Below are 15285 nucleotides of genomic sequence, written 5' to 3' on the forward strand. Positions count from 1 at the left end.
CAGGACTTAAATTTGCAGGCTTTCAAGAGCAAAGTACTCTTACCATATGGTCACTCCAACTGGCAGTGGATGCAAAAAAACCCCAGGCCAATTCGTACACTGAATATTCTGCCAGCATTGACCGTATGATCAACAAGTCACTTCCTTCAACTGAACGGTCGCTGCTACAGGAGGTGATCGCAGAATATGCCTCAGTCTTCGACTTGGCCCAAGGCGAGACATCTACCATTACGCCACTGTCTTCACGTACGCAACACCGCATCTATACAGGCCAAGCATCACCAATACGTCAGAAGCCCTATTGCATATCGCCTTCCGAAAGGAAACTCATCGCTGAGCAAGTTGAAGACATGCTAAAGAAGGGCGTCATACAAGAATCGTGTAGTCCGTGGGCAGCTCCTGTCATTCTAGTAAGGACGAAGGAGAATTCATGGAAATTATACGTAGAATATCGTCGCCTAAATGCCATCACAAAAAAGACGTCTACCCTTTGCCACGTATAGATGACGCCGTGGACTGCCTGCATTCTGCCTCCCAGTTTCCTTCTCTTGACTTGCGTTCTGGTTATTGGCAAATTCTTATGCATCCCTCAGATAAAGAGAAGACGGCCTTCATAACACCAGACGGTCTTTTTGAGTTTGACATTATACCCTTCAGATTGTGCAATGCTACAGCGACATTCGAGAGATTTATGAATACAGTATTCCGTAGACTAAAATGGGAAATTTGCACGTGGTATTTACATGACGTGAACATCTACGGCAAGACTTTTCAAGAGCACAACCACCGCTTGTCGCTTGTGTTTGAATGCTTACGCGAAGCTGGCCTTGTTATAAACTCAAAGAAGTGCCGTTTTGGAGAAAGTCAATTCCTTGTATTACACTTTCTCGTCGATAAAGAAGGCGTACGACCCGACCCACAGAAGACTACAGTGGTTCGCAACTTTGAACAACAACGAACAGTGAAGGACCTGCAAAGTTTTCTGGGTCTGTGCTCATATTTACGCCGATTTATTGAGAACTTTGCACAACTTGCCTTCTCACTGACGTCCCTTCTTCATAAAGACACACCGTGCTTGTGGGATACTAAATGGGATGCTTCATTTCAACAGCTGAAGTTTTTATTGATTTCAGGACCCATCCTAAAGAATTTTGATCCTGATGCTTTGACTGAACTTCACACTGATGTTAGTGGGCTAGGTGTTGGTGCTGTGCTGGTCCAACTCTGCAACAGCCGTCAGCACGTCGTAGCATATGCCAGTCGGACACTGACCAGAGCAGAGAAAAACTACACCGTCACCAAACTCAAGTGCTTAGCAGTCGTCTTTGCCATACAGAAGATCCGACCATATCTACATGGCCGCGAGTTCACAATAGTGACCGATCATCACTCACTATGCTGGCTTGTGTGACTTCTCGACCCGCCTGGCTGGCTGGCTCGTTGCCGTTGCGCCTCCAAAGGTACAGCTTTTCTGTGACCTATAAGACGGACTATGTCACACAGAGAGAGAATAAAATGAGGGACAGGCAGGGAGGTTGACCAGAAAATGGAGCATCCGGTTTGCTACCCTGCACTAGGGGAAGGGGAATGGGGAAGAAAGATGGGAAAAAAAGCAAAGAGGGAAATAGACGCGCGCAACGAAAAAATTGGTGCTATAGTCTATACAATAGGCCACCGCCACGCAAAAAGTTTAGTAAGGCCTTCACTGATTTTCTGTGAGAACACAAATCTTGTCGCCTTTCAACCACTGATTGTTCAGACAACGGTCTGTCGTCAAGGCGAGCTAACGCAGCAGCTATATGCCGTCTTTGCACGCTGTAACGAGGGCAGTGAGAGAACGTGCTCTATAGTTTCATCACTGCCGCAATGACCGCAAGGAGCACTGTCTTCCATGCCGATTCGGAAGGCGAAAGCTTTGGGAAAGGCGACACCAAGCCATAGTTGGCAAAGCACTGTTGTCTCGAGTCGAGAGTGTCCAAATGGAGGCCGGAGTCGACGAGAGGTGTCCAGTCAATGCAGTCGCGTGTGCCGTTAGCAGTCGCCGTTCCACAAGGATTTTAGGTCAGCATTAGCGATTTTTCAGATTGTCATTTCAGCATCAGTCCTTGAAAATGGTATAGATTATTCTTCACCATCTTCGTGTGCTGATCTAGCAGCTGAATTGACATGTTCGTTGCCCAATATGCCGCAGTGACTTGGAAGCAACTGAAATGTGATTCTGTGTCCTTCGTCGAAGAGGTGGTGAAGCAACTCTCTAATTTCCAGCACTAGTTGTTCACAAGGTCCCCGGCGTAAGGCGATTAGCAAACACTGTAGTGCTGCCTTATAGTCCGTGAACACGTTCCATTTCTTGGCTTCATGGTGTTTAATGACTTTAACGGCGCTACGTAGAGCAGCAAGTTACGCAGCTGTTGATGATGTCCGGTGCGATAAACGAAACTTCACCATTGTCGCTGTTTCAGGAAAGATCACCGACTCTGCAGACCCGTCCGCTTTAGTTGAAGCGTCAGTATATAGATGAGTATGATCACTGTACTTCTTATATAACAAGAGAAGAGAAAGCTGCTTTAGTGCTGGAGACGAGAGCCGGGGTTTTGACCCTATGCCTGGAACCGTGAGTTCAACATGTGCATAGGTCATACTCCATGGGGGAGTTGAAATTTTGGATGGAGTAGTATATCCCGTAAGAATGCGTGTGCGGTATGACAAGACTGTCTGGCAAAATGAGGCGCGAGGTCGGTCTTCTGGCAGTGAAGCTAGATGATGGACAGGGGCGCAAGTAAGATGCCTTACGTGTGCTCTGAGCACTTCCATTATGATATGCGTCTTGAGCGGGTAGTCATTAGCGATATGGATTGTCTCAGCTGTTGATGAACATCACGGTAGCCCCGGACAACCTCGCAGAGCCATAGCCTGGATGCTTTCGAGAGTCCGAATGCTGGTTCTACAGGTATTGTTCAACACAGGCAAACTGTAGCGCAAATAGCCAAGAAACATCGTCTCGTACAATTGCAACATTGCATGTACTGAAGTCCCCCAGGTTTTCCTGGGGGACTTCAGTACACACCAATGCCCTTTCCTTCAGTACACACCAATGCTGACGACGATGACATTGATGACTACTTGGTTTCTGTCTCGTCCGAGTTCCCAGATACTAGCAGCTTCAAACGTGAGCAGCAGCGCGATCCTACCGTGAAACCCTTGCTCGAAGCTGCTCATAACTCCGCCGACAAGCACTTCACAATTTCGAATGGCTTGTTGTATAGTAGAAACTATTCAGCCGACGGCCCCCCGTTGCTTCTAGTGGTGCCGGAAAGCCTGCGCCAGGAATGTCCTTCGTTCTATGCACGATGACATAACATCCGGTCATCTCGGTTTGACACGTACGCTACATCGATTACGTGAGAGCTTGTACTGGCCGAAAATGTGGAAGCACACAAAACAGTACGTCGCTAGCTGCGCTATATGTCAGCAGCAGGTTATTTGCAGCCAATCCCTCCACCGAAATCTCCTTTTGAAAAAGTCGGCATGGACTTGCTCGGACCCCTTCCTAAGACCCCATCCGGCCACCGATATGTTATAGTGTGCATGGATTATTTAACTCGTTATACGGAAATGGACTTACTGACATCTGCGACAGCAGCCTCTCTTTTTTTTCTGTTACAATTGGTCCTACTGCATCACTTTGCTCCTCGTGTTGTCATCAGCGACCGTGGACTGCAATTTATCACCGGTGTGTTTGAAAAAATTTTGCGCCTCTGTGGCTCTTCTAATCGCCACTCCACCTCTTACCATCCGCAAACTAATGGTCTCACTGAGAGAACAAATCGAAGTCTTACGAATATGCTATCGAAGTACGTTGATACTGACCACAGGAACTGGGACGCCGTCTTACCGTTTGTTTCTTATGCGTATAACACCACCAAGCATTAGGTTACTGGACATTCGACCTTCTTTCTGCTTTACGCAGGAAATCCACAAAGTTTTCTGGTCAGTCCATTACCTTTCTCGCGTCAGGAAGATCTGTTCATCGCTCAGACGTTGTGCCATGCTGAAGAAGCACGTCAACTAGCGTGCCTTCGAATCTTGGCTTCTCAAAAGCACAGCAAGGTTGGCTACGATGCCAAGCATATCCCCATAGAGTTTTCTTCTGATGACTACGTTTGGCTGTGGACTCCTGTTCGTAGAGAAGGATTGTACCGGAAGTTTATAGGAAACTATTCCGGCCCATCCGTGATAGTCACTCGTCTCAGTGACGTGAATGACGTTGTCGCCAGAGTCACAGCCAATAACCGGCGTTCGCGCACTACGCAAATTGTTCACGTAGCCCGCCTCAAACAGTACCATCATAGGCTTACTTAACTCGCTCAGCGAGCTTTATCTGCCGCCAGGGGAAATGCAACGAAGATGCATGAGCTTACGGGGCGCGGAAGAAGAAGAGTAGTGGAGCAGCGCTTGTACTGTGTGGTGGGGTGAACCGGACTAGGCCTGTCTCGGAAGTACGCTGCTCTTTCCCAACGCCATTTCACCTCGGCTGTAAAATAAACACAATCACTCGTAACAATATTGTTTACCTGAGGGATGAGTTTATCATCCAAATATACGGATATTTTTAGACGGAACGGGCTCCTGGGATGAATGAGAAGGAGTTTAGATTTAGGAGCTGAGTAGATCAGGCCAATGCTCCACGTGTATTCTCGTGCCGTTAGTGCTGCTCTCTGAAGGGTGTAACTGATTTTGCCACAGTTGCCCGTGGTGGTTCAAAGTGTGATGTCATTGGCGTGCAGTGAGTGTTGTAGGGCTGGTATGGGAGTTTTTTTTTGTAGGGCTGGTATGTGAGAATTTTTGCGTGAAGGGGATCAGAGTTATATTAAAGAGGAAAGGGTGGAGGACGGCCCCTTGTGAAGTGCCCTTACTTCCGGGAGCGAAGGTCGGAGATTCAAGCAATCCTAGGTTATCTCGACGGTTCTGTTCTTTAAAAAGGCCGCAACATATCTGTAAGTGCGGGATACCAAGGTTGAGCGCACTGAGGTTCTTTTGAATAGCCGCATGCCGGACATTATCGAATGCTTTATTCAAATGACAATATTGCTTTTGTAAGATGTGGGAAGTCGGCATTTAGTACCTCCTCTTTGAGCTGGAGCATCACATCTTTGATGCAGAGCCCTGCCTTGAATCCAAACATAGTAGGAGGGCAGAGGTGATTTGTCTCCATGAATCTGTTAAGGTGATTGAAGATGACATGCTCCATAAGTTTGCCTGCACATGAAGTGAGAGATATAGGGTGCAGGTTAGCTAGGTCGAGTGGTTTTCCTTCCTTTGCGATGAATGTCACTTTGGCACGTTTCCAGTGGGAAGGTAGTGTGCCTTGTTTCCAGTGCTGAAAATACTCAGTGAGAACATTAACCGAGTCTGCGTCGGGATTGCGTAGCGATTTATTGGTGACGCGATCAGGTCCTGAAGCTGAGGTGGTGCGCAGCTGATGTAATGCAGCGCAAACCTCTGCCTTTGTTATAGGACGATGTAAATCTTAGTTGGGAAGACCCCATATTCTGACATGGACTCGATCGCATGATGCGGAATGTAGGCTTGAATTAGGGGTAGTAATATGTCCTGTCTGCGCTTCTTCGTTAGGTGAATTAGTCATGTTATAAGTTTGCTAGTTTCAGCCTTCAATTTTGATGGTTCTAATAAGTTACGTAGAAAAGACCAAGTTTTCCTAAAGTGAAGGCTTCCATCGAGCTGATTACATAACTGTGTTCATTGTTGAGAGACAAGATTATTGGCATGCTTTGTGATGAGGTCGAAAGCCATCGACATACGATGCCGCAACGTGCGGTAGTGCTTTTGCTTAAGCCAGCGTCTTTCCATTATCTGGTAAACTTCTCATAAGTGCATAAAACGGCTATCCACCGGCTAGTTTGCGTGCTCAGTTGGTGCTTGTTTAGTCGGTCATTCCGCATCTTTTTGTAGCTCTGCGACCGATGTATCATAGTCCGAAATGGAGGTGGCCTGTTTCAGCGCGCGGAGTTTTCTAAATTAATCCCAGTTTACAATAGATTTCAGCTGGTACCTTGGTCCAAGATCACCAGCTTGGCGTCAGTTATATAATGATCACTGATTAGTGTGGGGCCAGTGTTCTCTCATTGTAGCTGGGTGATGTTCTTAACAAGCGTTCACTCGGGGCACTTGCCCCTCCTTATGCCCCTGACACACGGGCACCCTGAAGTCCTTTAGACAAGGGGACAACTTTCGGAAAGGCATTTGGGCGCAGTGACACACGACAAAGGAGTAACTCCTTTCCGGCAAAGATCCTTTTCGCAAAAGCAGATCCCGCATCTACTTTTCTGGCAGAAAGGGAGTACTCTCGCATACAGTGTGCATAATTTATCAATAGAAGAAAACGTGTCGCAACACTGCGGTGCCCTGTCAGTATTTTTTTGCGCTGAGAAAATGTTTTAATTTTCAGCAGCAGTGCGATTTGTTGAAAAGTGAAGGCCTGTAGTCTGTCCATACTCTCAAACGCCTGCATTACGTTACTAGCGCGATCATGTATGTTAGGGTTGGCAGCGGCAGTTGCTGTGTCGGTGACGTAGTATCTTGTAACAGTGGAGTCGGCTCAGTCGGTGAAGAAAAAACCGTGCGTCCAGTGGACTGAAAAGGAGACCTGGGCGCTGATAAAGCTATGGGAGGAACATTTGGACGCCTTGCAAGGGCAAAAACACAGCGGTGGAGTGTACCAGGCGATTGCCGAGAGCCTCACCGACGCCGGTATTCCCCGTACACGGGCGCAAATTCACAGCAAAATTGCCTTCGCAGCGTTTAGCTCATCTTCGATGGAGCCGAGGGCGACAAGAGTCGGGCCCACCTCAACTGTTGCTTTATCTCTGTCTCTGCGCTGAGACATCGCAGGACCACGATGAAACGCGGCACGCCGTCGCTGACCCAGCGGGACGCAGCCATGTAAAAAGCACTACAAAAAACAAAAACAGCAAAACACCGACTGTTCATAGTTGCCAGACGAACTTAAGTTGCTGCTAAAAACGCAAAAAAGCGAAAGAAAATTACAGGTATGCGCAATATAAGCCACCAGACAATAAAAAAAAACAATTTTATGCTCCGGCGTCGCTGAATGTGATGTACATGCGCAGATTCTTTTTTATATTTCCGATCTTGCTGCTTCCACAAACAGCGCCATTTCTTCTGCAGCGTTCTTCTGAGGCACCGCCTAAAGCAGTAGTCCGGTGCCGTGTGTCATCAGCGCCACTCCTTTCTGCAAATGGTCCCCTTAGGCGACAAAAGGCGTTTACTTCAAAGTACTTTACTTTTGCCCGTGTGTCACGGGTATAACACTGTTTCCTATGCGGGTTGCTTACGTGGTATCCGTCGCAAGGGACAGCTGGTGTTGTTTTATGAAGTTGCAGATTTGTCGTTCTTTAACGGAAGAGGCGCTATATTCCCATTTAGTATGTGAAGCATTAAAATCCTCTAGTATGACTATAGGCATGGTGCCTGCGATAGAGAGGGCTCGTGCGAGCGTGCGCAACAAGTCAAATGCTTTGTCCCTGGGTTGGCTGTAGATATTTAATATAGATGAAGTGGAAGATCGCGAATGGCATCTCAAGGAAGGAGCCAAACTCCCTTTTTTGTTTGTGAGTGAACTTGCTGAGGAGTTCGCGCAACCAGCTGTGCGAGAACCCTACCGTGTTTTTTCTCACAGTCAGGCCATGTGGGCGAAATGTGACTACAGAGGCACCTTATATCCAACGCTTAGCGCGCGAAGCTCTCACCAATTGGTTGAGATTGTCCACGCAGGATATGTTCAGTGCAAAATGGGCGCATGGCTGAACGACCGAAAAACAGTCATGTTTTCTTTAAAAGCCAAGCAGGTGGGAATATCGGCTTCCTGGTTGGTTACTAATTGGTTGGCCAAATCTGCCTGGTACGAGATACTACGAGCCAGCTTCGCAGGATCATTCAATTTTTTCATCGTTGGTATTTTGCCAGCTACTTCTCAATGCCGCGATTTTCAGTGCTACTTTAGACTACAGATTAAATGCACCAGAGCACACGAGAGACGGTCAAATGGGAAACGTCTGCATGGGATCGATGTGTTCGTTATTGTGGAATCAGGTGCTAGCGTACAGCTGCGGAGCTCTAAAACGTGGAATGGGACTACCCAGCAGCTTCACCCAGCGCAAGGTTCTTCTCCTATTAACGCTTGTTATTTTATTATGATAGCAATTATACAGACACTCTCAGCTAGATTTTGCTGCCGACGTCACCATTATTCACCGATATGTATACGTATTTATATATAAAAAAACAATCAAGAAATAAACTAGAGAAAGAGTCCGGCGCGTGGAATCAAACGTTGGATCTCCGAATTGTGAGGGCGAGGCATTAGCCACTGAGCCACAAAAAAGTACCTCCTTGAATGTTCAAACGCCAAGCTATCTATATCTACCACTTACCACTGGTGATGGGCATTTCGGAGGGAACTATCGCGTTTTTAGCATTACCAAAGGGAAGGAACAATGAGCGTGCATCGCCGTCGTCACGATGAGGCGGCGCGTGCTCTCATCTCCCACGCGTAATTCACCCCACGGAGACAGAGCGGTGTGAACGCACACGCGCTTGCTTGCTAATATTTCGGTGAGGACAATCGCACGCTTTGAGCTTTCACCGGAGCAACTCTGTTGTAGTTACCGGGCGCACAAAGGTAACTATAATCGTCGCACAGTCTCCGTTTGCGAAAAGGGCGTGCTTTTCAGACACAGCGAAGTAACAACTGAGACGCTTGTTTGTGTTCATATATGTACCTGTGAGCACATTTCCTGTGCTGTTTGTGCATGAGAAATGCCGGGCACGTTTTGATCTGTCTGCATCCTGCGCGTGACATTTCATTTTGTTGCTATGACATTCATTGCTTCGCCTTTGAGGCAAAGATGTGAATTTTTAATGGAGTCAATAAAATAAGCAGGTTTTGGCAGAAACTTGAGGAACACCAACCACCTGAACGTCAACGTCTTCTTGATGCTGGAACAGAGCTAGCTCTGTCTTGCTCTGGTCTAGTACAATATGTATGTAAATATATCTACAGAAACTATCAATGTTTTCTATATTTGCAGCTGTTAACCTATTCACAATATAGATTTAGGTGGCATAAGCTTTTTAAAAACAAACTTTTATATTTAAAGACGTTTCCCCAGTCATCCATAAAGGAGTATTTGGTACAATTCTTTGAGTATCGCAGTGATAACGGAATTAATACTATCTTGTACTGGTACGAAATGCAGAAATATACTTATGACCACTGCTACAAATGCAATATCAAGGTATTTCGTTGGTAAATAATTACAAAGCTTACCGTTTTTATAGTAGCAGTTACATAAGCCAGGTCTCCGTCCACCACACATCGCCAATAAACATTTAGTTTTGACGCACACCACATCACACGGACTAATTTTGTTCCAACACGGCACTTCTGCAAAAGAATGTTTCGAGTAATAAATATTGCGTTGATACAAAGAACAAATATTTGCAATTTGTGTATTTACCCATTTATTTTGAACAGGTCTAAAGTACTAGACAATATAACTGAATTTCTTTGGTATTTTCTTTCTGCGAGTACGAAACAATATTGAGAGGTTGTGCTTATCCGATGTATCAAGGAAGGCGAACCATTATTGCCTAACGCGAATATAGTTACTACCGTGGTTTAACGTGGCCCACTGAGATGCGACGTCGTAAAATAAACGTCCTCAAATGGCAAATGAAAACCTAGAACAAAACCAAGAATTCAACCTATACGATTCCTCACGCTGGAGCGCATGGCGTTAATCAGCGCGTTCAGAGAGATTACATTCCTGAGCTTACTAACGGTGAGCTAGTCATATACGCCATTTAGTGTTGGCGGTACTGGGAGCTCTCGTTCTCACTAGTGGGATGGAGTTCGGGGCACAGGGGTGCGTGTGTGATGACCTAGGCTGATGGGGTGATGCATCTTTTGATGAGCGTTGGGGTTGGTTGGTTAGTTGGTTGTCTCGTTGTTTTTTTTTTGTGGTTTTGTCTAAAAGGCGTTATTCGTAGCTACTTTCTTGATGTCGGACTTTCAAATTGTTCCTAGCCATATTTTTTTCTGTAAAGGTGATCCTTTTGAAATGTTTTCTGCTTTACAAGGCTTGCTTTCCGACGTCTCTTTACTTTTTTTACTGCGATTGTGCTTTTGACGAAGTTTCTGATGATTCTTTATCTTATTAGGAAAAAACTCCCATGTGTGCATGAAGTGAGCAGCAAAGTTACAAAAAATTTGGAAAAGAGGACTTTCAGAGCCTTTGTTATACACTCTGAGTAATTGGTACAACCACACTGGCAGGGAACTCAACACGCCATAAATTATCACAATTTTCGTGGGGTAACTTTATTTCCACAAAATCAAAAGTGTTTTAGAAGGCTAATGAAAAAAAAAGATATTGCTGCTTGACCAGACCCATAACCCACATACAAATATATATATATATATATATATATATATATATATATATATTGTAGCATTGATATTTGGCACAGGCCGGAACGCCAGCTGAAGAAGAGAAGGAAGAGTGTTGTTGCTGCTCGCGCTCGCTCCGCTTGACAGCTGGTCGGTTCTACCGCTACGTTTTCCACAAAGTAAACGTCTCTTCTGCTCACCACTAAAGGTGTACTATCAAGTGGTGGAGGTGCTGGGTACCTTTTCCCATCCTGGAACTCCGCAACCGAACTCTACCTTCGCCATCAACAATGTCCATCGACGCTGCACAGCAGACGGCTCCTACATCTCCACCTGTCCACTGTCCCGGCGTCCCGAGAGAGCGAGATCCAGACATCTTCAACGGCACCGATGAGCAGGACGTCGAGGACTGGCTCTCTTCGTTCGAACGAGTAAGCGTCAACAACAGGTGGGACGAAAACGACAAACTGGGCCGCGTCCACTTTTACCTCAGAGGAGTAGCAGAGCTCTGGCTCAACAACCACGAAGCCGAGCTTACCGACTGGGCCACTTTCAAGACCACCTTCGCGGACGTGTTTGGCCGACCGACAGTGCGCAAGCTCCGTGCAGAACAGCGCTTGCGGGATCGCGCCCAACTGTCGGGAGAGGGTTTCACGTCCTACATTGAGGACGTCGTAGGCCTCTGCCGTCGCTTTGATCCTGACATGTCGGAAACCGCCAAGGTAAAACACATTATGAAGGGCATCGAGGACGATGCCTTCCACATGCTGGTGGCTAAAGACCCGCAAACAGTTTCGGAAGTCATCCAACACTGCCAAAGTTTCGATGAGTTGCGAAAACAGCGCATTTCAACGCGACGGCCTACTTTCGACATGACCAGCACGCCAGCATTGACCGTTGGTGCAATATCTCCAGAACAGACTGTATTGACCCCGCAAATCCAGCAATTTATCCGAGAGGAAGTGGCACGCCAGTTGTCCCTTGCCCCCTTGCTTCCCAGCAATACGCATGGGCTGACCTCGTCACTGCGCCAAACCATCGAAGAGCAAGTCTGCGAGGCACTTCCCCCCACGTACCAGCCACCACCTGTGTCCGCTCCCCTGACTTACGCTGACGTCGCGCGAAGGCAGGTACATGCGCCGTCAAACGTCGTCGACCCTGCCCACCAAGCGAACGCCTTCTACGCAACACACGTACCGGCAGGCTCGCATGTTCCCATTTACCGCCGTCCTTCAACGCTTCCCAACAACCCTTGGCGTACATCGGATAACAGACCTATCTGTTATTACTGTCGTCAGCCTGGCCATGTTGAGCGGTTCTGTCGCCGGCGCGTCCCTCACTCAGGCATTATTGATGGCACCTACGGCTACGCCCCCACAGAACCACCACAGACGCTGCCGTTCCATGCAGCTTCGGACACTTCTCCGCCGAGCCGCCGCGCCTTCAACCCACGCCGATCGCCTTCCCCGCGCCGACGTTCGCCTTCACCAATGCTTCGGCGTGCACCACCTGCCCAAACGGAAAACTGACCATCGCAGTTCCGGAGGCAAGAACTGCGCCACCGTCGAACTCCACAAGGCCTCGTTCTCTACCGAATAATGAAATAACTGTCTTGATTGAAGGTATCCCCGTTCAAGCATTAATAGATACCGGAGCTGCCGTGTCTGTATTGAGTGAAGCATTGTGTCGCAAGTTAAGAAAAGTTACGATTCCGCTTTCTGGTCTCTCCCTTCGTACGGCAACAGCGCATCACGTGAACCCTTCTATGACGTGCACGGCTCGGTTAATCATCCAGGGCGTTCTGTACGTGGTTGAATTTATCGTGTTTCCGCACTGCTCACACGACGTCATATTAGGCTGGGACTTCCTTTCCACACATCATGCCGTTGTTGATTGTGCCCGGGCCGAACTAGAATTGTCATCGCTCTCCGACGACGATTATAATAAGCCTTCTATTTCTCGTGTTGTCGTCGCCGCGGAGACTGATATTCCACCCATGTCTTCTGTTATTGTGCCGATCTCGTACGACCATGCCGCTTTTTCGGACGTCATGTTCACGCCGTCAGAAGACTTCACTTCTCGAAAAAACGTTCTTCTGCCTTTTGCTCTTCTGACGGTCGAAGCCACTTGCGCAAACATTTATGCCACGAATCTCCTTTCTGTACCAGTCACCCTATTCCGTGGCGAATGCATCGGCCGCCTTGAGGACATCGATTGTGTTGGCACCAGTCAACTGCCCTATCAAGCAAAAAGCCTTGAGATCGCCAGTGTTACTTCCGCTCTCACATCCGCCACCTCTTCCCTCGACGTCTTCCTTCCATCGATTGATCCTGACCTTCCTGTTGACCAACGAACTCAACTCTTGACACTTCTCGACCACTTCCGCTCATCGTTCGACTTCAAACAAACCAGTCTGGGCCGAACATCTGCAATTGTCCATCGTATTGACACTGGCACCCACGCACCATTGCGTCAGCGTCCATACCGGGTCTCCCACGCCGAACGCCAAGTTATAGACGATCAAGTGTCTGATATGCTCAATCGTGGCGTTATACAGCCGTCTAACAGTCCGTGGGCCTCCCCGGTGGTACTGGTCAAAAAGAAGGACGGGGGCATCCGATTCTGTGTGGATTACAGGCGCCTTAACAAGATCACGCGCAAAGATGTTTATCCGCTCCCCAGAATTGACGACGCTCTCGACTGTTTGCAAGGTGCAGAATTCTTTTCTTCGCTGGATCTTCGATCGGGATACTGGCAGGTACCCATGGATGAAGCTGACCGCGCCAAGACTGCGTTTGTAACTCCGGACGGCTTGTACGAGTTTAACGTGATGCCGTTCGGCCTTTGTAATGCCCCAGCCACCTTCGAGCGTCTGATGGACAACATACTTCGAGGCCTTAAATGGCAGACGTGTCTTTGCTATTTGGACGACGTCGTCGTTTTTTCAAAAGACTTCGATACCCATCTTCTGCGCCTCGCAAGTGTCCTGCATTGCCTTACACATGCTGGGCTCCAACTAAATTTGAAAAAGTGCCATTTTGCCGCCCGGAAGCTCACCATCTTAGGGCATGTTGTCAGCAAGGACGGCGTTCTACCTGATCCTGGAAAACTCCGTGCTGTCGCCCAGTTTCCGAAGCCATCGACACTTAAGGAACTCCGGAGCTTTATCGGCTTATGTTCATACTTTCGCCGATTTGTCCGTAATTTTGCATCTGTCATGGCCCCTTTAACACGGCTACTTTCTGACACCGAGGGCATTTCGGCGTGGTCTTCCAATTGCGATAAGGCATTCGCGAAACTACGTCAATTGCTGACATCTCCACCGATTCTCCGTCACTTTGATCCTGATGCCCCTACAGAAATACACACCGACGCAAGTGGAGTCGGACTTGGCGCTATTCTTGCTCAACGCAAGTCTGGATACGACGAGTACGTCGTTTCTTATGCCAGTCGCACTCTTACTAGGGCTGAACAGAATTATTCAGTCACAGAAAAAGAATGTCTAGCCATCGTCTGGGCAATCACAAAATTTCGACCCTACGTCTATGGCCGTCCATTTGACGTCGTGACTGATCACCACGCCCTCTGCTGGTTATCGTCACTAAAAGACCCATCTGGCCGTCTCGCTCGTTGGGCGTTACGCCTCCAAGACTATGATATCCGTGTCGTCTACAGGTCAGGCCGCAAACATTCAGATGCCGACGCTCTCTCCCGCTCTCCACTTCCCCATGAACACGGAAGTACTTCTGTATCCAGCCTCGATGCTGTGGCACTTTCGTACGCGGACATGCCCTATGAACAGCGCCAAGACGCTTGGATAGCCTCTATGATAGAGTTACTGTCTCGGCCGTCCAAAGTTACGCCCAATCGTTCACTGCAGCGCACAGCTCGACACTTTACCATCCGCGATGGACTCCTGTACCGTCGCAACTACCTTTCTGACGGCCGCAAGTGGTTGCTTGTGATTCCTCGCCACCTACGTGCCGACATTTGCGACTCTTTTCACGCGGATCCTCAATGCGGCCACGCCGGTGTGATAAAAACGTATGCACGTCTCCGGCTGCGGTACTATTGGCGCGGAATGTACCGCTTTGTCCGACAGTACGTGCGTTCGTGCTCCAAATGTCAACGCCGAAAAAGCCCACCACACATAGCCAATGGACAACTGCAGCCGTTGCCTTGCCCCTCCCGCCCTTTCGACCGCATCGGAATTGACTTGTACGGTCCCCTTCCCTATACGCCTAACGGGAACCGCTGGGTGATTGTCGCCATTGATCACTTGACACGCTATGCTGAAACTGCTGCGCTGCCAGAGGCCACATCACGTGAAGTTGGCTTATTTATCCTTCACAATCTCATTCTACGCCATGGCGCGCCTCGTGAGCTACTCAGTGACCGCGGCCGTACGTTCCTCTCCGAAGCGGTACAAGCCCTTCTTCGCGAATGCAACGTTGTGCATCGGACAACCAGCGCATACCATCCGCAAACGAATGGAATGACCGAACGGTTTAACCGCTCACTGGGCGACATGCTATCCATGTACGTGTCCGCTGATCACACCAACTGGGACCGCATACTACCCTTTGTAACTTACGCTTACAACAGCGCCACTCAGTCTACGACAGGATTCTCTCCGTTCTTCCTCCTTTACGGGCGCGAACCTTCCTCATTCATGGACACCATTCTCTTGTATCATCCAGACGCTTCGGAATCCACAACTCTATCTGAAGTCGCCACCTATGCAGAAGAATGCAGGCAACTCGCGCGTTCCTTAACCGCCCAAGATCAAGCGT

The 15285-nt window shown here is 48.3% G+C and overlaps 1 protein-coding gene across 1 annotated transcript in view; it reads right to left on the bottom strand.

Moving 5' to 3' along the window:
- The window catches only part of LOC142768346 (uncharacterized), a 169565-nt gene that overhangs the window by 87353 nt on the left and 66927 nt on the right, over positions 1–15285 (bottom strand). Inside the window, exon 5 of the mRNA XM_075870318.1 lies at positions 9371–9487. Coding sequence (XP_075726433.1) covers positions 9371–9487 — 117 coding nt within the window. The remainder of the gene's footprint in view (positions 1–9370; positions 9488–15285) is intronic.

Source organism: Rhipicephalus microplus, chromosome 8 (genome assembly GCF_043290135.1).
Source record: "Rhipicephalus microplus isolate Deutch F79 chromosome 8, USDA_Rmic, whole genome shotgun sequence".
Lineage (NCBI taxonomy): Eukaryota > Metazoa > Arthropoda > Arachnida > Ixodida > Ixodidae > Rhipicephalus > Rhipicephalus microplus.